General features: G+C 36.9%; 2 protein-coding genes across 42 annotated transcripts in view; both read right to left on the bottom strand.

Moving 5' to 3' along the window:
- The window catches only part of LOC127876953 (uncharacterized), a 90,586-nt gene extending 76,500 nt beyond the window's left edge, over nucleotides 1-14,086 (bottom strand). Inside the window, exon 1 of the mRNA XM_052422512.1 lies at nucleotides 11,364-14,086. Coding sequence (XP_052278472.1) covers nucleotides 12,834-13,760 — 927 coding nt within the window. The 5' untranslated portion in view covers nucleotides 13,761-14,086 and the 3' untranslated portion in view covers nucleotides 11,364-12,833. The remainder of the gene's footprint in view (nucleotides 1-11,363) is intronic.
- Nucleotides 1-23,934, bottom strand: part of LOC127876940 (myo-inositol 2-dehydrogenase-like) — a 103,067-nt gene that overhangs the window by 4,191 nt on the left and 74,942 nt on the right. For 38 of the 41 annotated variants that reach the window (XM_052422476.1, XM_052422481.1, XM_052422483.1 and 35 more), the window contains 3 exons: nucleotides 23,015-23,113; nucleotides 22,150-22,278; nucleotides 17,406-17,507 (listed from right to left, as the gene is read on the bottom strand). In XM_052422476.1, coding sequence (XP_052278436.1) covers nucleotides 17,406-17,507; nucleotides 22,150-22,278; nucleotides 23,015-23,113 — 330 coding nt within the window. The remainder of the gene's footprint in view (nucleotides 1-17,405; nucleotides 17,508-22,149; nucleotides 22,279-23,014; nucleotides 23,114-23,934) is intronic. The other 3 variants (XM_052422497.1, XM_052422498.1, XM_052422460.1) reach the window with 2 other exon arrangements.

Raw genomic sequence — 23,934 nt, 5'->3', positions numbered from 1 at the left:
AACTAGTTAGTAACCACTGGTCATTTCAAGGTCATTCATTTGAAGGTCAAGGTCACTGTGACCTTGAATGTAAAAATGTTAAAGTTCTTATTTCATGGTATAACTTTGGTATGCTTGGACCTAGAGTCTTCAAACTTGACATGAAGGTTGGCCAGGATTAACAGATGACCACTGGTCATTTCAAGGTCATTCATTTGAAGGTGAAGGTCACTGTGACCTTCAATATAAAAATGTTAAAGTTGTTATAACTTTGGTATGCTTGGACCTAGAGTCTTGAAACTTGACATGAAGGTTGGCCAGAACTAGTAAGTAACCACTGGACATTTCAAGGTCATTCATTTGAAGGTCAAGGTCACTGTGACCTTGAATGTAAAAATGTTTAAGTTGTTATAACTTTGGTATGCTTGGACCTAGAGTCTTGAAACTTGACATGAAGGTTGGCCAGAACTAGTAAGTAACCACTGGACATTTCAAGGTCATTCATTTGAAGGTCAAGGTCACTGTGACCTTGAATGTAAAAATGTTAAAATTCTTATTTCATGGTATAACTTTCTTATGCTTGGACTTACAGTCTTCAAACTGGACATGAAGGTTGGCCAGCACTAGTAGATGACAATTGGTCATTTTAAGGTCATTGAAGGTCAAGGTCACTGTGACCTTGAATGTTAAAAATTAAAAGTTGTTTTAACTTTCGTATGCTTGGACATGGACTTTGCCATGACTAACAGATGACCACTGGTCAAGAGAACAACTGGTCATTTTAAAGTCTTTCAATTGACAGTGACCTTAAATGTGAATATTTTTTTCATGATTTAACTTTGGTATGCTTACCACTGGTAATTTCAAGGACATTCAATTGAGGTTCACAGTTGCGGCAACTTCAAATGTGAAAGGGCTCTAAAATATTATAATTTTTGCTGTTTCACTTTGTTGGGGTAGCTTTCAGTCCACTACAAGACAAGGTTGAAGAGACCTGTCTGCTGTGTATTGGGAATCCCAGTGTTTTGAAGAATGCTGCTGAAACAGGTGAGAAGTTTGCTTTGCTGACTTTAGTGGTTTTTATAATTGTATGCATGTTACCCGTACTGTATGTTTAGTTTACTGTGAAGAATTATTCTCTTTTTTTAGTATTTAAGATATTGTTGACCTGGCCCCTGTGTTGCCCTGTTTTACTAAATCAGTAAATTACTTAAAAAAATTATCTACCTAAAATTTCATTGATATTATGTTGAAATGATTGTTTGGAACAGCACATACAAGTGAACTGTTGCCATCATAATTTGATGCAATAGAATTACAATTATATAAGTTAATTTGTTTCAAAAATTTTGTGTAAGTCTAAAAATATCATAAGCACTTTATTATAAATGCTTTTTAAAATGAATGGAATTCCTGACTATGTATAAGATTTTCTGTTCAATTACAGCCAACCAATTAGCTATGCACTCTATAAAACCTTTGTATTGTACTCAGTGAAACCTATGTGCATGGTGCTAGATTATTCTGCTGCAACTTAGTTTTTCGCGTATCAGGGTTTTTTGTGGCCATTTTGGGAAAAGGAGTCTGGCCTAATTGGGATTTTTTTTCATTGACTTAATAGCTAAAATTAGGAATTTTAACGACTAATAAGTATCACATTATTTTTAACTATTGACATTTACAAGGACTTTTAAACAAGTGTCAAATGTTTATTTCTGTCTTTGGACCCTTTCCCTTTTCAACATTGACCCAAGGAGTGCTTAGTTTTTCAACTCCACTTCTTACATTTCCAATTTGGGATTTTTATTTTTTTGGGATAGTGTCTGTTTGCTTTGGGACTGGGGCTGTTTTGCAGCCTTAAATAAAGAGCAGGAAAACCCCTGCATATCTGCAGGCATAAAAAATTGGAAAAAATTCAAGTGATTCAGGCAACCTTACTACTAATGCATTGCACATTTATTCACAAGTTATGGATAGTATGATACTTAGACAAACCCAGTTGGAGCAGGATAATGAAGCGACGCCTCCCAGCGGTAGCACCGGAAACAGGCATGTTGGAGTGTGAATGTTTTAATAACCTAACTATTGTAATTTGCTTTCCTCCTTCTCTGTGTATGCATTGGCTTCACATCTTGCACAAATCACCATATCATTTGCTTCTGCTTTCAACCATAGTTCTACCATTTAGTTGGATGGGTGCTAGTTATTTTAATTTTTACAGCAAAGATACACTTCCACCATCTCTGGCTAAAGTCGCTTCGTGTATTCTTGGCCAGCAGTCATGTAACCAGATTCCTCATATATTTTCAGGTACAATTCCAAGTAAGACGACACTAACAATACTAACTAACTAAACAAAATAATATTATCTGTAAAAAACATTCATTACCAAAATGTCAAATCTTAGCCAAACAACTTCTCCTGGGATGGTTCGACCAGCAACACCAATGAAAGCAATGGAAACAAGGCCATCTGGAACACCAAGTCCAAGCCCTGTCAAAGATCCTCAACTTGATCCGTTGCAGGGTACAATTACCGGATTTTGTGAGCAAATAGATACACAGCTAAAAGCTGCCATGTATAGCTTGATTGTCAATGATGTTGAGGACGCAAAAGCTACCATGCACAGCATGAGAAAAGCAACAACTGCTTTTCATGGGCAATCTTCACTAATGCTCAGAGATGCTCAGAAAAGAAGTAGCACGCATCACCTGGCCAAGCAGGCACTCCAGCAATACAGCTCTAAGCTGGCAAAGGAAAATGTGGTGTTGGCTGCAAAGGTGAAAGCGCTAGAAAAAGAGCTAGAGAGTCGCGATGGAGATGTCAGTGTTTTGTTTGCAGATGACTTTGACACAAGTGATGACAGTGGAGCTGCGAACGTGGAATCACATGATGACAATGATGAACCAGACAAAAAGAAAATAAAATAACTCACACCAAACAATACTCTTGTCATTTTCATTCCTTTGATATTATGCCTATTATAGGTTATTAAGGGTTTTTACAAAGGAATTCTGCCATAACTTCTGTTTATTTACATTAAGTTTTGAAAGAAGGCATCTTAATAGTGTAGAACTTATAAGCATGAGTCATTGTGTTTATGTCTTTTAGATACAGTTTTTAAAGAAGTAATCTTTTCATAGTTTGGGAATAAGCATGAGCCATTGTAATTATGTCTTTAAGTTTTGAAAGAAGGCATGTTCTCATAGTTTTTATTGTTCTGTAATAAGCAAGAGCCTTTGTCCTGATGTTTTTTAGGTATAGTTTTGAAAGAAGACATCTTTTAATACTTTAGTCATCAGCACAAGTCCATGTTGGCAGAATTTAATGATTAGAGAAAATACCATTTCCTTACATATAATATTTTCATAATATTCTTTTAAAATTTAAAACACATACCTACTTAAAGCACTGTAAGTGTTAAGATAATGTCCTAGTTTTCTTCTTTGATTTGGCATTCTCTATTTCAATCATTGCATACATACTGTATCAATTATTGTGAGCCTTGGTTTTTGTTTTGCAACAAATGATAGATAATGCATAGATCCTTCAGTTTGTATTTCAAAGATATAGTACATGCACATGTTTTATGGTGCATCCTCTGCCCTGCAATCATAACTTTTCTTGTTCAGCTTATCTCTTGCATATTTTCTTATTATCAGTATATCTTGTTTTGTTTCAAAGTCACCAATTTCACCATTTGTTTAATTTGTTAAACAAATATTTCCATAATGGGACACTGGTTAGTGTCTTAAAATGTTGTTTCAAGACAATATCTTAATAAAATGTTAAACATTTTAAATGAATTCTTTGACCACATACATGTAGGTTACTAAGTCCTTACAAAACTTAACTTTGGATTTATATGTACTACAAATTAAAAGCATGTCTATTGGAATTAAACACTCAAGTATTATGATAAAAAATTTGCTTAATTTTGTGTGTTAGATAAAACATTGCAGAAACACTACATTTTTTAATTATATTCAATCAATGATTATTAAATTATAAACATTGATAGAAGCAGCCATTTTGTACCTTATAAGTTACAACTTTTAATTCCACTGAAAACAACAAACAAACAAAGAAAATGTCTTCAACGTGAAGCATATTACATTGAAAATGTGGAAATATTCCTTGGTTCTAGTCAAATACTTAAAACTTTAGCACCCAAATAGTAATATAGCACATACGTTTAATTGTGAGTACAAAATGGCTGCTTCATGGGAAAGACAATATTGAATTGTTTTTCCCAATTGTTGTACATTGATAATCAAATAAAAAAAAAAACCAGGTTGATGTCCCGACGCATGTTACGGAGATAAACCAGCCAGTACGTGTCCATCACTAGAAATTGTCGGCTTTGAGCTCAGCAGACCAGAGAACCTCCACATTTGCCTGTTATCCTAGAAGTTCAAAGGGGTATGTACTTAATGCCACATTTTGCAAGTTGTTTGCACAGTGACTTTTCACTCTAAATGATCCGTCTTGCTAAATACAGGTAAATAGTACTGCAGTCACTATTATGTAGTGATGTCATAAAATATGTTGCAGGTCTGTTACCTCCCACTACATATTTCAGTAGAAAGCTAGGAGCCATTGATAATATAAGCAGATTTGAAGTCAATTAGATGCGTAAACTATGTAAATAGGGGTCTATCATGAATTTTTATGAGCACACATATTCTTTAAGAACATTTTGTATGTGTTGAACCCAGCAAAAGAACCGTTACACATTCTGTTACATGGCATCAGAATGTTTCAAGTCGAATACCTAGCACAGGACCTTCCATAGAGAACTGCTAGGTTTGATTTTGGGATCTGCTAGCATTAGTCATGGTGATTTTAAGATTTCTTCCAAGATCACTTACACATAGTCAAAGAGGAGTTCTTTCCTAAAAATACTTTTTTATTTCAGGAGTGTGCACTGATGTCATCTTCTCATGACTGGAACTGACTACACCTCCGAAAGATGGCAAACACTTACATATGCTCAGCTTGTGGGAAGGAATATAAGTTGAAGAAACGACTTTTAAACCACAACTGTACACTCTGTAAATTCTGTGGGAAAAGATACAGTTCATATCAAAGACTTCAACTACACCAATGTAGAGTCATAAATACAGACGACACTTTTGAAAAACCAAGTGTGAAAAGTAGTACAAATGCTGACAACAACAGACTTAATGTGGGGACACATCTTTTAAATGAGCATCACACCAACGATCAAGATTTTGAAGCTGTTCATTTGACACAAGTTGATGCTACACATTTTTATTTCAAACAAGTTGACAATGATTGGAGAGTTCAAAAATGTTCAAACCTTGGACTGGTTCCTAACATTCAGAGTCTGCCTCCATGTCATGAAGTTGCAATAGGCACACCAAATGAAGTAAAACAAATTTCTGGGGATGGAAATTGCTTCTTCAGGGCACTATCCTTTGTCCTTACCGGCGAACAGTCTTTACATCGTAGTGTGCGTGAAAAACTTGTCAATCATATGTTGAAATATGGTCAATATCTGAGAACTTTTATTCCAGAATATATTGACACAAAGCAATACATTGAACAAAATAACATGAATCAAGATGGAATTTGGGCAACTGAGATTGAGATTTTTGCAGCTTCACATTTGCTAAGCACCAATATTTTTATTCACACTCAGACTGCGAACGGCTTCAAGTGGCAGAAATTTTCAGGAACTTTTCTCCAACCATCTATGGTTATGAATAACAAAAGCATATATCTACAGCATACTGGTGGAGTTCACTATGACGTTGTTTTGAGTGTAATGGAAGGCCAGACATTAACTACTACTACTACAAAGAAACGCAAAGCATCAAATGACTCCAAAATATGTTGCGCAGATAATGTGTTCACAACCACTTCCCCAAAAAAGAGAAAAAACATCGCTGGGATTGATAAAAAAGGTGATTCGAAAGAATGTTACGTCACAGAAGAAGTATCCTATCACAATGTAGGTGGCAGTAAAAACAAAAAGGAAAAAATCAATATGAAAGCGTTGGCGCAGCAAAAAAGACGTACTAACCCAGATTATAAGCAAGCAGAGAATGCTGCACGAAGGATAAAAAGAGCAAACACTGAGTTTCGACTCAAGGAAAATGAATTGAGACAGCAATCAAGGAGAACAAAGAGGTCAGACGACAATTATAAACTTCACGACAACAAATTGAGACAGGAAACAAAGAGAAAAAAGAGGTCAGACGACAGATATAAACTTCATGAAAACAAATTGAGACAGGAAACAAGAAGAGTAAAGAGGTCAGACGACAATTATAAACTTCACGACAACAAATTGAGACAGGAAACAAAGAGAAAAAAGAGGTCAGACGACAGATATAAACTTCATGAAAACAAATTGAGACAGGAAACAAGAAGAGTAAAGAGGTCAGACGACAATTATAAACTTCACGACAACAAATTGAGACAGGAAACAAAGAGAAAAAAGAGGTCAGACGACAGATATAAACTTCATGAAAACAAATTGAGACAGGAAACAAGAAGAGTAAAGAGGTCAGACGACAGATATAAACTTCACGAAAACAAATTGAGACAGGAAACAAGAACAGTAAAGAGGTCAGACGACAGATATAAACTTCACGAAAACAAATTGAGACAGGAAACAAGAACAGTAAAGAGGTCAGACGACAGATATAAACTTCACGAAAACAAATTGAGAAAGGAAACAAGAAAAATAAAAAGATTTGATCACAAATATAAACTCCAGGAAAATGAGGCAAGGAACAAGAGCAGATCAGCACAAAGAAAACACAAAAAGTATAGACAGATGGAAACACACTGGCAAACAAAACGAAGACTAAATATAAAATCTCAAACACTGGCAAAGAGAGTGATGGTTTTTAAAGATCTTCTTAAACGAGGAGATGAGTTTATTTGTACATGTTGCCTGCAAACATTTTTTCAACATGGTGTTTACATTGCTTCAAAAAGTGTATATAAAACAAAGAATATCACTAAAGAAGTACTAGACAAATGTTTATCAGGAACCTTCAGCTGCAGCAACTGTGAATGGGTTTGTAAAACCTGTCATAAATACATATGTGAAAACAAGATACCTCCCATGTCAACTGCTAATGGATTTTTACTTCCTGAGTTGCCACCTGATCTAAAATCATGCAAGCTGACAGACACTGAAGAAAGGTGTGTAGCTCTAAGAATACCTTTCATGCAGATAAAGCAGCTGGGAGTTGGTAAACAACTAGGAATACATGTAAATACAGTCAACGTGCCAATGAACCCATCACATGTTGTAAATGTTCTACCTAGAAGATTTGAACAAACATCAACCATCCATCTGAAATTTAAGAGAAGTTTGAAATTTAAGGGGAGTTTTGTGCATGAAACTGTAAGACCAAGAGTCATATATGATGTCACGAAATACTTTATTGAAAATAGTCCCCTTTACAAGGAAGAGGGTGTGAAACTCGACACAGAGTGGGATGTTGCAGATGAAGAGCAGGAGTTTGTGTCAGAAGACGACAGAAATGACAGAGTGAAGACCACTGATGTTTCTGAGGACACATGGGAGGAAGTAACTGATGAAGAAGCACATGGTTGTGGCAACAGGGACACGCTACTTCAAAACATAGATTTCTCTGATGATGGAAAGCATGAAGAGGACAGAAATAACAGAGTGAAGACCACTGATGTTTCTGAGGACACATGGGAGGAAGTAACTGATGAAGAAGCACATGGTTGTGGCAACAGGGACACGCTACTTCAAAACATAGATTTCTCTGATGATGGAAAGCATGCCCTTCTTATTGCACCAGGAGAGAAAAATCACCCAGTTAGCATGTACATTGACACAAGTGCTGAAGAGAAATCTTTCCCTGTTCTCTTTGCTGGACTCAAAAGACCAGATAACAACAACCGAACGGTACCTGTGAAATATAGTACTATTTGCAAAGCTGAACTACGCAATAGTGACAGGCGCTTTGCCTCATCCATCCCAAACATGTTTTTTAAGCTGAAAAAACTGCAGTGTTTGCAAGTCCATGATATCGTGATGACAGCGTTAAGGAAAGCAAAAGGTACCAATTACACAGCAGGCCACTTGCGCCAAGAAGATGCACTTCAGAACATCCTCAATCATGATGACGGCTTCAAAATATTGAAAAATTTACGCTCATCGCCACCCTATTTCCAAGCAAAACAAAAGGAGCTTTTCGCAATGATAAGACAGTTAGGAATGCCAACATTCTTTGCAACCTTCTCAGCAGCAGAGACAAGGTGGACAGATCTACTTTTTGTACTCCGCAACAAATTTCAACAGAAATCTACCATCATAACACAAGCTACTGACATGACTTGGATGGAAAAGGCTGAACTCATCAACAAGGATCCAGTGACCTGTGCACGCCATTTTCAGTACAGATCTCATCTCTTCCTCACAAACATTCTTCAGTCACAGGTGTCACCCATAGGCCAAGTTGTTGACCACTTCATTCGAGTTGAATTCCAGCAACGTGGGTCCCCTCACCTCCATTGTGTTTTCTGGGTCAAGGACGCACCCCAGTATGGAATAAGCTCTGAAGATGAAGTTTTAAAGTTCATTGATAAGAACATCTCTTGTTCCTCCGATGTTCATGATTCAGACAGAGAATACTTAAATCTACAGACACACAAGCACACAAAGTCATGTAAAAAAATGGGAAAAAATGTCTGTAGGTATGGTTTTCCACTACCGCCTATGAGCCAAACACAGATACTTGAACCTCTTGACAGCGACTACCCTAAAGACATGCTCAAGAACCACCATAACAACCTTCAGAAAATACATGCAGTCTTGAAGTCTCTTGTAAAGGATGAAGATATGCCATTCTGCCAATTCCTTGCCAAGTGTGGAGTTTCCGAAGATACCTATATATTAGCTATAAGGTCAGGATTGAAAAGAAAGCAAGTATTCCTTAAAAGACAAGTGAAAGATGTTAGAGTTAATGCTCATAACATGGACATTCTGAGAATATGGCAGGCAAACACAGATCTGCAGTTTGTTTTAGATCCATGGGCTGTATGCGTTTACATTTCAAGCTACATGATGAAGTCTCAAAGAGGAATGAGCAACTTGTTGCGGCAAGCCTGTGAAGAAGCACGAGCAGGGAATCACACAGTCAGACAGAGGATGAGAATCATTTCCAACAAATTCTTGAACCACTGTGAAGTGTCAGCACAAGAGGCTGTCTATCTCTTGCTTCAAATGCCCTTGGTACAGGCTTCACGGGATGTCATATTCATCAACACTTCACCTCCTGAGCAGAGAGTTTTCATTCTGAAGCCAAAAGAACAGCTACAGGGACTACCAGACGATTCCACAGACGTCACATGTTCAGGGTTGCCTGAGAAATATGCTAATCGACCAAAAGTCCTTGAAACAGTGTCACTTGCAGAGTTCGCTGCATTTTTCCAAGAACACGTCAATAGGAAAACAACTACAAAAGAAGATGATTTTGAAAGTGATCAAGTAGATCTCACGGTTGAAAACATCGAACCAGGCATCAAGATACCTATGCCCAATGGGAACTATCTGGTGAAAAGACGTATCCCCAAAGTCATACGATATGTACATTTCTCCAAGGAAAAAGACCCAGAGTTATTTTATAGAGAGCTTTTGATGCTGCATACAGCCTGGAGAAACGAAGAAGATCTGAAAGGAAACAGTGGTGGTTCATATGAACAGGAGTTCCTTAGCAAGGAAACAGAGATCACTGATGCAACAAAGCGGTTTGATCAGTGTGGAGACGATCTTTACAAAGCAGTTATGGAGGTGGATGAGGAGACAGTGCTCGAAGCAATTGATGGAATTGCACCAACATCAAGACAAGCGGAGGAAGATACAAATGCTGAGACATGTGATGCTGCTGAGCACAGCATAATCTTTCCTTCTAAACCAGAACATAAGACATATGACACTGGCATTGATATGGGAATTGGCTCAAATGTCCATGTGGAGGCTATCATCAACAACAGGCTTTCGGATGAAGATTACCATGATCTTGCTATAAACCTCAATAAGGAACAGCAATCATTTTTCTACCATGTCATCCATACTGTGAAAACAAAAACCACTTCATTTCACGTTTTCCTTACTGGAGGGGCTGGGGTGGGCAAAAGTCACTTACTCAAATGTTTGTGCCAAGCTTTGTACAGATATTATGATACTACATGCGGCGAAAACCCAGATGAAATTAAGGTTGTTGTAGGAGCACCTACGGCAAAAGCAGCATTTGGAGTGAGAGGTCATACTCTTCATTCATTATTTGCCTTACCTGCCAACCAGTCCTTGGCGGAGTACCATAAACTGGACCACAGCACTTTGAACACCCTTCGTTGTAGGTATGCCAAACTTCAGATCTTGATTATTGACGAGATATCCATGGTTGGAGTGAACATGTTCAACTTCATAAATTCTAGACTCCAAGAGATATTTGCCACTTCCCAACCTTTTGGGGGTATCAGCCTCTTGGTAGTAGGTGACCTTTTCCAATTGAGACCAGTGCAAGATAGTTGGATTTTCAAAACATCTGATAAAGGGTATGGGCCAATTGCCTCCAACACATGGCAAGACTTGGTAGGCTTATTTGAATTGAAAACAATTATGCGACAAAAAGATGATGCTACCTATGCTGAACTACTCAACAGAGTTCGAGAAGGAAAACAAATTGAATCCGACTTGACAACACTCCAGTCAAAAGTGAAAGAGGCAAAAAACAGCTTCAATTTGTCTGATGTACTTCACTTGTTCACAACCAATGATAAGGTAAATGAACATAATGACTTCTATCTCCAGGCACTGCAGACACAGGGTTGTATGTCATTAGCTGTTGACTACACCATTGGTGATGTGACACCAAGTGCAAAACTTGCTGTTCTAGAAGTAACTATGAATCTACCCCCACAAAAAACACAGAACCTATTGCAACAGCTGCAAATCAAAATGTCTGCCCATTATCTTCTTGTTGTGAACATTGACACCACTGATGGACTCACCAATGGCGCTACAGGTGTTCTGAAACACTTTGATTCTGCAAATGGCAAGCCTCATACCATATGGATTCATTTTACTGATCCATCCATTGGGGGAAAGGCTCGTCAACAGTACAAAACCCTTTTCAAAACCCACATTGATAGATCTTGGACACCGATATTTACAGTTGACAGACAATTTCAAGTTGGCAAATACAGAAACATCAAAGTTGTGCGCCGGCAGTTTCCTCTGAAACCTGCTGCTGCCATGACAATCCACAAAGCACAGGGAATGTCCATTCCAGAAGTGGCAGTGAGCTTTCAAGGCAGAGTACAGACGCATATGGTGTATGTTGCACTAAGTCGTGTTACGTCACTCTCAGGCCTCCATTTGCTAGATCTTGACAGCAAGAAGATCACAGTTGACAAACTTGTAGTTCAAGAAATGGAACGGTTGCGGCAACACAGCTTGATTACTACCCTACCAGAGGATCCAAGTAGTGCATCAAACAAAGTCATTTGCTTGAACACAAGGTCCTTGCACAAGCATATCACCAGTGTAAGATCACATTCAAGTCTGTTGGCAGCAGATATTCTTATCATGCAAGAAACTTGGGCTTTGCGATCAGACAGTGCAGATTACTACAAGTTGGAAGGTTTTGATATGCCAATGCAATGTTTTACTCAAGAGACAAAGGACAGAAGACCACATGATGGCATCTTTATCTACTTGAAATCACATATTGAGATCCACAGTCTAACAAATGTGCATGATAAAAATGGCCAAGCTGTTCATCTTAACTTGAGCTCTCCAACAGAATCCTTTGAAGTACTGGCAGTTTATCGCAGACCAAATACACCGCTCACAGGTTTCTTCAACCTTGTAAACCAGCTGCCTTTAGGTGAAAAGACACTGATATCAATTGGTGACTTCAACGTCGATCAGTTAAAACCAAGCTCTGACCTTGTAAAACTTCAGAAGTTCATGTCTTTGAGTGGACTGAAGGCTACCCCGCCAAGTGAAACCACAGACTATCATTCAAGCTTGGATCATATTTATGTGTCCAATCTATCTGCTAGAACTGGTGTGATAGAAACCTTTTGGAGTGATCATAAGGCTGTCTGGATTTCTGTGTAGGTATGTGAAAGCAAAACAATAAATAGTATTATTTCATCTAAGTTTATTTTCTTACATTTGATAATGAAATTAATGGAAACTTCAAACAATATGTTACTAATTTGCTAATAAAAAAATTGAGATCAAACTTTCCTAATTGTCAATTCAAGTTCATATTTGTGACCTTAAATGTTATTGTTGTTCATGTATATGCATGCATTCAAAACATAACACAAGGTTTGCTCATGCCTTGAAAAGTACTTACATTTCATTTTGACCTTTGAACAATATTTCAGTAATTTAAGTATTGCATTGACAAAAACACGAAAGGTACTTTCCTGTCATTTAAATCAAAAATCCGGCTTCAATGCGGTCATCTCCGACCGCGGAACTCTTGTTTCTATATTATTTACATGTAATGGAAGGAGAGATACCAAAACTCGGTATGTTAACAATTCATTAGTATTTAATGTTAAAGTGCGTTAATTGTTTCTATGGCAAGATTCTAGTTATTTCTTGAATCTGTTTCTAAATGTAGCCAACCACTAAGTTAGTAATTTTGGATGCATTTGCATATTCGGATTTAAGACATTATTTCCATATGCATGTTACAATGAAAATTAGTATAAATTTATGATTTTTTTTAAATGACAAAGAAGTTACTTATGGTTAGCTTATTATGTTTTTCAGGAAACCAGTGCAAAATAATTGCTGTGCAAAACACGTTGTATCAAAATCTTATGTGGGTATTCACTGGCTTTGGCGGGAACAGTGGTGGCCTCCGCATTTGTTGCCGGTAAGGATGATACCCTCGACCACGTGAACTCGCAGGAGATGGCTGGTAATGACACCTTTCAGTGATTGTTGGCCTTCGAACAATGACTGGTTCATTCTCCTTTCTATTTTGAATGGGAGGAACAACAAAAGCTGGAACAACAGCCCTTTTCTCCGCTTTGAACTCACGGAGTTCATCAACTAATTGGCCCAGCGCTAAGCCCATCGTATGAACCGCTGATTTCAGTTCAAGAATCTCAGATTTGAGATCATTTATACAAGTGTCACAAGTTGACGTCGACGATGAAGAAGACGAAGACATGGAAGATACACTCCATGGAGATTTCGTAGGACACAAAATTCTTTTATTGGAAGAATGTAATGGTGACTCTGGAAAGTCAAAAGGTGACAAATCGTGTTCACCTAACATCTCGGGCAAAATGTCAACAGTAGGGGTACTGTGAATGGAATTCGTTTTTAAGCCTGACGATTCCATTGCAGATTTCAAAATGTCTGAAGACTTACGACGACTGTTAAAAATCAAACACGAATCTTCTTTTGAAAAGCGAACAATGTCCAAGGAAGTTGGAACATATGGATTGACATTTTTGATTAATGAAGCATTTTCATTTACGTTTTCATTATTAGCCAACATGGCATTTACAGTTGCCTCATGTGGAGGAAAGTTACATTTTTTAACATGACGATATAAATCCACTTCGGATGCACACACAAATTTGCAAATTGCACAATAAAATGGAACTTTGTCCAAAGCGACGTGTTTTTTGTAAAAATGATCAAAAACTTTAGATTTTTCGCCTTGATATTTTGGAAGGCAATGTTGGCATTCAAATATCCTGCCTCTATTGTTGATGTAAGACATTCTGAAAATACACAAAATTTTGTTTTAATACATGTTATAATATTGTAATACAATTATTTTTAATCTTTTTACCATGACAATCATTGTTATTAATGAGCTTAAACAGCATGCAAATAATAGTTTCTGTTTCTGGCAGAAAAACTGGCAGAATTTATCTGCATTGAATTTCTTTTATTTGGAAATCCATTTTGGGGGACAAGTACCCTTGTAAGGTTTCAATTTGTCATGATGTACAACTTTTACATCAGTCACAGATTTAGAAAATTGTAAAATATAATTTTGGTCACTAATTTTACTTTGGATGAGATATGGACCGGAGTATGGTGTTAACAACTTAGTGCATACTGCTTCGGACCTTTCTTCTCACATTTAAATACCAAACAATGTCACCAGCATTGTACTGATTAAATGTTTTTCCTGACCCGTTCAAATCTGTATGTCTTTTAGCAGCATTTTGTAAATGTTCTCTACAAATTTGATGGCAAGTTAGCATTTTATTTTTGAGTTTCAAGACATAATCACCATAAGAGGAGATCAATTCATTTTCACTGTTTGCAAAACTACCAAAAGCAATCTCAGCAGGTAGTCTGACCTCTCTACCCAACATTAATAAATTTGGAGTCAATTTTGTAGTTTCATTGGGAGTAGCTCTATATGCTGCTGCTAAACAACCTAAATTTAAATCCCAGTCAGTTTGATTATCAGACAGATAAGCCCTGATCATGCGTATTAATGTTTTATTATATCTCTCAGTTTGACCATTGCCTTTTGGGTTTCTACTTGTCGTTCTCGTTTTCTTAATTTCAAGCATTTCACATAATTCTGAGAAAATTTTACTTTCATAATTGCTTCCTTGATCACTATGAATAGAAATAGGGCATCCAAATCTTGCAATAACTTCATTTAGTATCACTCGAGCTGTTGTCTCAGCTGTTTGATCAGGTACAGGTATTATCTCCACCCACCTCGAAAAATGATCTGTCACTGTTAAAATGTACCTATTACCCCTTGGAGTATAAGGCAGTGGACCTAAAAAATCAGTGGATAATCTGTCTAAAACATTGCCTACTGTGAGTGTTCCTAACGGAGCTTTTGGATTTATTGTAGGTGTCTTGTTAGCACCACAATTGTCACATTGTTCAATCCATAAATGAATATCTTCCCTAACACCATACCAATAGTATCTCTGTAACAACTTTTCTTGTGTCTTTTTGCGACCAAGATGACCAGATAAGATACTGTTATGCATCTGATACAAAACATCTTTTTGTAATATCTTAGGAATTAATAATTGTAAAAATATTCCTGAATTATCCTTCTTATGAAAACGCCTAAAAATCAAACCATCCTTTATAATCAATGCATCCCAGCAATGCAAATAGTGACGTGTAACCACACTTTCTAAATTGGACATATTCCCATTAGGTTTGCTACCCAATGACAGCCATTTTAATATAGGCCCGATATCTTTATCTTTCATTTGCAAATCTATTATGTCTTGTATAGTAAAACTGTTTGACCATGTAATGTAATCATCTAAGGAACCAGTTTTTGACCTTGTAGTCATTGATCTACACACTGAACGATACACAGAATTGAATTTCAATCTGTAAACAGTCACTGTAATAAGTACTGTTAAAACAAGACTTATTGTCTCAAACATTGACCTTTTCATTAGGCCAAACAAAAAATATATTCCATTCAGACAACAGCTGAACAACAGTAATAATAATAAACAATCAACACTTCTTGTTGATTCTATATTTGTTCCAGTATTTGTAACCTTGACATAGACTCATTTACTACATGTATGTCGTTGACCTTTGAATCAGTAACTGAACAAGTCTTTAAAGGCTCATTGTATATTTTGTTTGCACATACATTTTGACTTGATATATCATGGATGTTTGAATCCATTTCTAACGCTCTTTTTCTACACTTGAAACATATTGGTCCACATTTAAGCATTTCCTCGGTATCAATATCTTGACAATTACAATCTTTTGGATTATCACTATCAGTATCACTCTCACTGTATGCCAACCTGTGACTTTGAAGTCTGTTTTGCCTATGCGAGTCAAGAGATTTATCCCTATTATTTTGCAAATCTAGATTTTTTAAAGCATTTGTTAACTCCTGGGTTACATGTAATAAAGAATTCTCAAGGCTTGCAACTTTTGCCTCAATGTTTGAAATACTTTGACTCATTGCTTTATTATCATGAGTGTCGCCAGCACTCATATGTAACTTTGAACTAGTCATACACTGTGACTGTCCATTATAAGAAGAACAACATTGTTCATCTGTGTTAATAATTTGTAATTCTTCACTATTTGAATGTTCAACATTCTGCCTCTCATTCCTAATTTGAATGTTATCATTTTCTTCACGAGCTCTATGTCGTGTTAACACCATATCTCTGTCCATAGTTAAAAAAGATTGAGAACGGTTTTTAAAAAAATAAATAATTTTACAAATATAATTTATCCATTTATTCTAATGCAAATCCATTAAATCTGAACATTTAAATTCTGCAGAAATGATACAAAATTGGTAGTATGGAGTTTTCGCTGCCACCAAAATATGTCACGACTCTGACTTTTGTGAAAGTAAATATCTTCGGAAGCGGTAGCGAATCGTGTCAAGATAAATTTCTTTTAGTTAAGAAGTGAAAAATAAACACTTTTTATAAATTTTGTCAAACGTATCATTTATTATTTTCATCATATCACACATTTATGAACATAATACATTTATGTCAATGATAACATTACATGAGAAAAGTAAGAGTTATAAGTTAATAATTGTGTTAAAATTCTGCAAGTTTTCTGTTAAAATTCTGTGAGTTTTCTGTTATAATTCCGCATGTTTTCTGTTATATTTGTATGTTTATATTTCTTTTTCTTATGAGGTTGTCAATTACAAACCATCAACTTTCAAAGCCTTTGTCTTTCTTTTATTCTCATATTCTTGCGTTATCACCTACCGACCCAACCGTTCTGGTTAGAGTGATTCAAACTCAGAACTCACGGCCTTTTATACTCTCAGAAATTATGTTACCGCAGAATTCTGCTAAGTATTAGAATGTCATAACGTGAACAGCAGAAGACTGACAGAATCACCAATAACTTTGGATTGTTCAATGAAAAATATAACATTTCAATATGTATTAACAATATAATATATAATACTACATAAATTACCTGCATATTTGCTATTTTAAATGCAAATAGTATTTTAAAACAATAAAAATTGATGCAGTATAAAAACAGTTTACAGCAGATTGTTTACGTAATAGTGACGTCATTCTCAGCTACAACGCCACCTAGGGTTTGCAAGAATCTGGATTTAAACTCCAACAATCGCGTAGCTGGTAATCCAGGTAAATTTTCAAGTCTGTTATCATTAGAGTCTCATACAATACTATAACTTAACTGCAGACAGCATTCGAAACATAGGTTAAATATCAAATAGTAAATAAATATTACCCCACCCACTAAGGTTTACATGTGTTACAATATGCAAAAAAACAATCACTTTTTAACAATAATTATTCAGCACTACAATTTAATTGCACAAAATATGATTCAAGATGAGGCAACAATCATAGTCAGCCATGGCAACCTAAGACTTACAGTCCCTTACCTTGGTGCCATAGATCATGACCTGGCGGGTACATATGCCCTCAGTGAAGGCCACCATGGTCAGAGTGGCTGTAGACCCACCCTCAAACTGCATGTTCACCACCTGCAAGTCATTATACAGATGAGGGCGCCTCATTCGAGCAAAGACATCATTCAGACAATGGCCTCATTTTAACCAAGAAATCATACAGACATGGGCCTTATTGTATCCAAGACTTCATACAGATATGGGCCTTATTCTAACCAATACAGCATTCAGATAAGGGCCTTATTTTATAACCAATACAGCATTCAGATAAGGGCCTTATTTTAATATAGACATCATACAGACATGGGCCTTATTCTAACCAAGGCATCAAACAGATGTGGGCCTTATTCTAACCAAGGCATCATACAGACATGGGTCTTATTTTAACCAAGGCATCAAACAGATGTGGGCCTTATTCTAACCAAGGCATCATACAGACATGGGTCTTATTCTAACCAAGGCATCAAACAGATGTGGGCCTTATTCTTACCAAGGCATCATACAGACATGGGTCTTATTTTAACCAAGGCATCATACAGACATGGGCCTTATTCTAACCAAGGCATCAAACAGATGTGGGCCTTATTCTTACCAAGGCATCATACAGACATGGGTCTTATTTTAACCAAGGCATCATACAGACATGGGTCTTATTCTAACCAAGGCATCAAACAGATGTGGACCTTATTCTTACCAAGGCATCATACAGACATGGGTCTTATTTTAACCAAGGCATCATACAGACATGGGCCTCATTCTAACCAATACAGCATTCAGATAAGGGCCTTATTTTAATAAAGACATCATACAGACATGGGTCTTATTTTAACCAAGGCATTATACAGATGTGGCCTTATTCTAACCAATACAGCATTCAGATAGTGGCCTTATTTTAATAAAGACATCATACAGACATGGGTCTTATTTTAACCAAGGCATCATACAGATATGGCCTTATTCTAACCAATACATTATACAGATGTGGGCCTTATTTTTATAAAGACATCATACAGACATGGGCCTTATTCTAACCAAGACATTATACAGATGTGGACCTTATTCTTACCAAGGCATCATTCAGGTGGGGCCTTATTTTAACCAAGGCATCATACAGACATGGGCCTCATTCTAACCAATACAGCATTCAGATAAGGGGCTGATTTTAATAAAAACATCATACAGATATGGGCCTTACTGTAACCAACAAGCCATGCAGATATGGGCCTAACATTCTAGTGATGAATCCCCCCCCCCCTTCGATGATTGTTGTTTGGGTTCTAATTAGAACAAGAAACCGTCAGAGACGGTGATGCTCCCCAAAGTTTTTTTTGTCACAATATTGCACTATATATTCAGATAAAAGGAAACGTCTTGAGGGGCATAACTTAAATAGCCCAGACAAGAATTGCACTATATGTACAGTTTATAGAAAGTTTCAAGGGGCCATAACTCTGTGAAAAATCATCCGACCATAACCGGCTGATAATATGCACATCTCCTGTTGGTGGTGAAGCTTCCCATGAAGTTTCATTGAATTCCCGTAATAAGTTGCTGAGAAATAGCTCTGACAAGAATTGCACTTTATGTACAATGGACAATTTCAAAGGGCCATATCTCTGTGAAAAATCATCCAACAGAACCGGCTGATAATATGCACATCTCCTCTTAGTAGTGAAGCTTCCCAAAAAGTTTAATCAAATTCCGGTCATTAGTTGCTGAGAAATAGCCCGGATAAGAATTGCACTATATGTAGAGTTAATGGAAAATTTCAAAGGGCCATAACTCTGTGACAAATCATCCGACCAGAACCGGCTGAAAATATGCACATCTCATTTTGGTAGTGAAGCTTCCCATAAAGTTTCATTGAATTCCGGTTATTAGTTGCTGAGAAATAGCCCGGACAAGAATTGCTCAATATGTACAGTTAATAGAAAATTTCAAAGGGCCATAACTCTGTGAAAAATCATCCAACCAGAACCTGCTGATAATATGCACATCTCCTCTTGGTAGTGAAGCTTCCCATAAAGTTTCATTGAATTCCGGTCATTAGTTGCTGAGAAATAGCCCGGACAAAAATTGTGTTCGGACGGACAGACAGACACACACACACGCGCACACACACGCACGAACAGACAAAGCAGCGACTATATGCTCCCCCCCAAAAAAAAATTTTGGGGGAGCATAAAAAGGGATAATGAATTTTGCAATTTTATGTAGGTTAATGCAAGAAGAATATGCTTAACCTCATATCATAAAAACTTGCATGAAAATATGAATGTTGTACATTGAAAAATGCAAGGGTTCCTTGTCTGGCAAGTTTTTGTCTAAGGACAGACCTCCATCGTGATAACAGTATTCATGTTTCTATTCTAAAGAGGTGGCATGATAAAGATTGATACAAATAAAGTTCAGTGTTACCAAGTAATATACAAATTGTTTGAACATAACATTATGTATTCATTATAAGTAAAACTATGTTGATGAACATGGTCACTGGGTATGTATGGTAAACCCCATTATGTGGCAACTCAATGCAAAGGCACTTCTTTATTTTCATCTTATTGGCAAGATCTCATTTAAAAACATGAAATGGTCACAGTTGTGCCATGAGTATTATGCACACTTGGCAATCCAACTCAGTAACATTTCTCTAATACTCTTAATACCTTTATATACCTAATAATACAATCAACACAACATTTTGTGTTTTTTCACCATTTTGGGAATGGGGCTGGGTCTCTCTTTGGGTTGGGAAAAGTTGCGGCGTTTTGACAAGTCTGCACAGGCTAATCAGGGACGACGCTTTCCGTCTAAATAAGATTTTATCTAATAAGAGAATTCATTTAAACGAAAAATGACATAAAAGCGGAAAGTGTCGTCCTTGATTAGCCTGTGCAGACTGCACAGGCTAATCTGGGATGACACTTTACACACATGCATTAAGCCCAGTTTTCTCAGAACACGTTACATATGTACCACTCACTGGAACCTTTTTCTCACTAGGCTGACATACAAACAGAAAAAACAAGAGATGTGTTCGTCAGAAACACAATGCCCCCTATTGCGCCGCTTTGAATTTAAAAAAAAAAAATTACCTTTGACCATTAGGGATGACCTTGGGGGATGACCTCAACCTTGAACTTCCACCACTCAAAATGCGCAGCTTCATGAGAACTCCGCTTTGAAATTTATTTTTTTATTTTTTTACCTTTGACCTTGAAGGATGACCTTGACCTTGAAGGATGACCTTGACCTTGAACCTCCACCACTCAAAATGTGCAGCTTCATGATAACGCCACTTTGAATTTTGTTTTTGACTTTTGACCTTGAAGGATGACCTTGACCTTGAAGGATGACCTTGACCTTGAACTTCCACCACTCAAAATGTGCAGCTTCATGAGAACGCTGCTTTGAAATTATTATTTTTTATTTATTTTTTTTACCCTTGACTTTGAAGGATGACCTTGACCTTGAACTTCCACCACTTAAAATGTGCAGCTTCATGAGATACAGATGCATGACAAATATCAAGTTGCTATCTTCAATATTGAACAAGATGTGTTTGTGAAACACAATGTCCCCCTATATGACGTTTGACCTTGAAGGATGACCTTGACCTTGTGAAGGATGACCTTGACCTTGACCTTTCACCACTGAAAATGTGCAGCTCCATGAGATACACATGCATGCCAAATATCAAGTTGCTATCTTCAATATTGCAAAAGTATTCATAAAATAAGTGATTTGGGCCACATATATTTGACCTCTGACCTTGAAGGATGACCTTGACCTTGACCTTTCACCACTCAAAATGTGCAGCTCCATGAGATGCACATGCATGCAAAATATCAAGTTGCTATCTTCAATATTGCAAAAGTATTCATAAAATAAGCGATTTGGGCCACATATATTTGACCTCTGACCTTGAAGGATGACCTTGACCTTGACCTTTTACCACTCGAAATGTGCAGCTCCATGAGATACACATGCATGCCAAATATCAAGTTGCTATCTTCAATATTGCAAAAGTATTCATAAAATGAGCGATTTTGGCCACATATATTTGACCTCTGACCTTGAAGGATGACCTTGACCTTGAGCTTTCACCACTCAAAATGTGCAGCTTCATGAGATACACATGCATGCCAAATATGAAGTTGCTATCTTCAATATAGCAAAAGTTATTGCAAAATGTTAAAGTTGGCGCAAACAGACCAACAGACCAACAGACAGACCAACAGACAGACCAACAGACCAACAGACAGGGCAAAAACAATATGTCCCCCACTACTATAGTGGGGGACATAAAAAGTTATGGCCAATGTTAAAGTTTTCGGACGGACAGACGCCATATATTTGATATTTTACCTTGAAGGATGACCTTGACCTTCACCTTTCACCACTCAAAATGTTCAGCTCCATGAGATACACATGCATGCCAAATATCAAGTTGCTATCTTTAATAGTGAAAAAGTTATGGCCAATGTTAAAGTTTTTTTCGGACGGACGGACAGACTGACATACACACATACTGACATACTGACTGACGAGACAGTTCAACTGCTATATGCCACCCTACCAGGGGCATTAAAATGCTCAACAAGTTTCATGAAGATTGAACAAAATTGTGACTTGTAGAGTCTCAAAAGCTTCGACTTATTGTTCTGACAATAGGCGCGCTGTACTCAGGCACATACAAGAAGGCAGGAGATCCTACCTGATTAGAGACGACATCATTGTCCATATTGTATACACAGCGACCATACGGTCCATCCCTGAGGGCCTGCGTGACATTCTCTATATCTGGTGTATCACATATGACTGACACTGGCCAGCCTGTGTGACCCTGAAATTACATGATCAGAGAAGTCATGTACTAGAGTGATTCACGCATGGAAGTAATGGGCTTTGTAACCACTATAAAAACAACAAGGTGAAAAAGTACATACACTATTTGATTCTTATTTACAAATGGAAATTTGTGAGACAATCTGACATTTTCAGTAATTGAAAAACATTTTCTGCTACCTTTAAATGAGTGAATGTGCAAATATTATCTGTCTGCAACATTGTAATACCTTCATGAAATACACACTACATTATATAAATATCACAGGTGTTAAGGGGTTATTTAAATATTGAACCCAGGGGAGAGTGATGACAAATGAGGCCAATTGCCCAGGTCAACATAAGTATTTGAGGCCGCAATATTTACTATACCCTGAACAATACATCTGATACTTATTAAATTACTTCCAAAGCCCATGCTGTAGTCTAAGTAACAATCAATTAAGATTCATGCAGATTTTATATGAACATTCATAAACATTTATTTTGATAAACAGGACCAACCTATTGTTAATTTGAAAATAACTGTTGATAAACCATGCTTATTAGAAATTAGATATGTTTTCTGTATTGCCATGAATGGTCAGAAAGCAAAAATGTACTGTTAATAAAACATTTTCCAAACTGTTTTCCAAACACTTTTTTTTTTTTTAACTTATCTTAAAAGGCAAAGGCTTTGTCACATACACTTCAATTTCTAATTGAGAAACAATAATCCAATTATTTGTATGTACCGTTTTCACAAACCCTAGATAGAGCTTTTTAGCAGAGTAAGGACAGGTAGTCTCAACGTGAGCAGGACAGTCCAGGCATCTGTCTGCAGCATCTTTGGGCTGAATACACAATAACACAGGGACATGAATATATGGCTGCTTTAGATTATTTTCGCAGAGTAGAACTGAAAATGTATACTACAGACTGTTTTATCACTCTCAACATAACAGGTCCAGCAAAAGAATTTTTGTCAAATATTATATCCTGTTACTTCGACCAATTAGCAGGTACAGAAATGAATGGGTTCAAAAGGTCACTTCATTTTTCCTCTGACATTTGAATCTGTTTGTAAACCACCATAAATTGGAGAAACAAAAAATGAAATACAAGGCTATTGTCAAGCAAAATTGTCCCCTACCGGCTCAACCGTTGTCAGAAATTCCACCATTTTAAGATTTAAAAAAAAAATTTTGGTTGCCATAGCAATTTTTGACATAGGAACGAAATGAAATGACGTGCATAATGTCCATATTGCCATCTATCCATGTTGGAAGTTTTGTGAAAAAATATTAAGAACTTTTAAAGTTAACGCAGGATCCAGAAAACCACCATTTTCAGCAGTATTTCTAGTCTATTTGTTGCCTTAGCAACCAGAATTTTTGACGTAGGAACAAAATGAAATGACGTGCATAATGTCCATATTTCCATCTATCCATGTGTCAAGTTTCATGAAACAAGGGCTGTTTGTAAAACATGCATGCCCCCCATATGGGCTGTCCGTTGTAGTGGCAGCCATTGTGTGAATACGATTTTTGTCACTGTGACCTTGACCTTTGACCTAGTGACCTGAAAAGCAATAGGGGTCATCTGCGGGTCACGATCAATGTACCTATGAAGTGTCATGATCCTAGGCAAAAGCGTTCTTGAGTTATCATCCGAA

Source organism: Dreissena polymorpha, chromosome 4 (genome assembly GCF_020536995.1).
Source record: "Dreissena polymorpha isolate Duluth1 chromosome 4, UMN_Dpol_1.0, whole genome shotgun sequence".
Classification (NCBI taxonomy): Eukaryota; Metazoa; Mollusca; class Bivalvia; order Myida; family Dreissenidae; genus Dreissena; species Dreissena polymorpha.
Note: the sequence above shows the minus strand (reverse complement) of the source record. Positions and strands in the feature narration are given on the sequence as shown.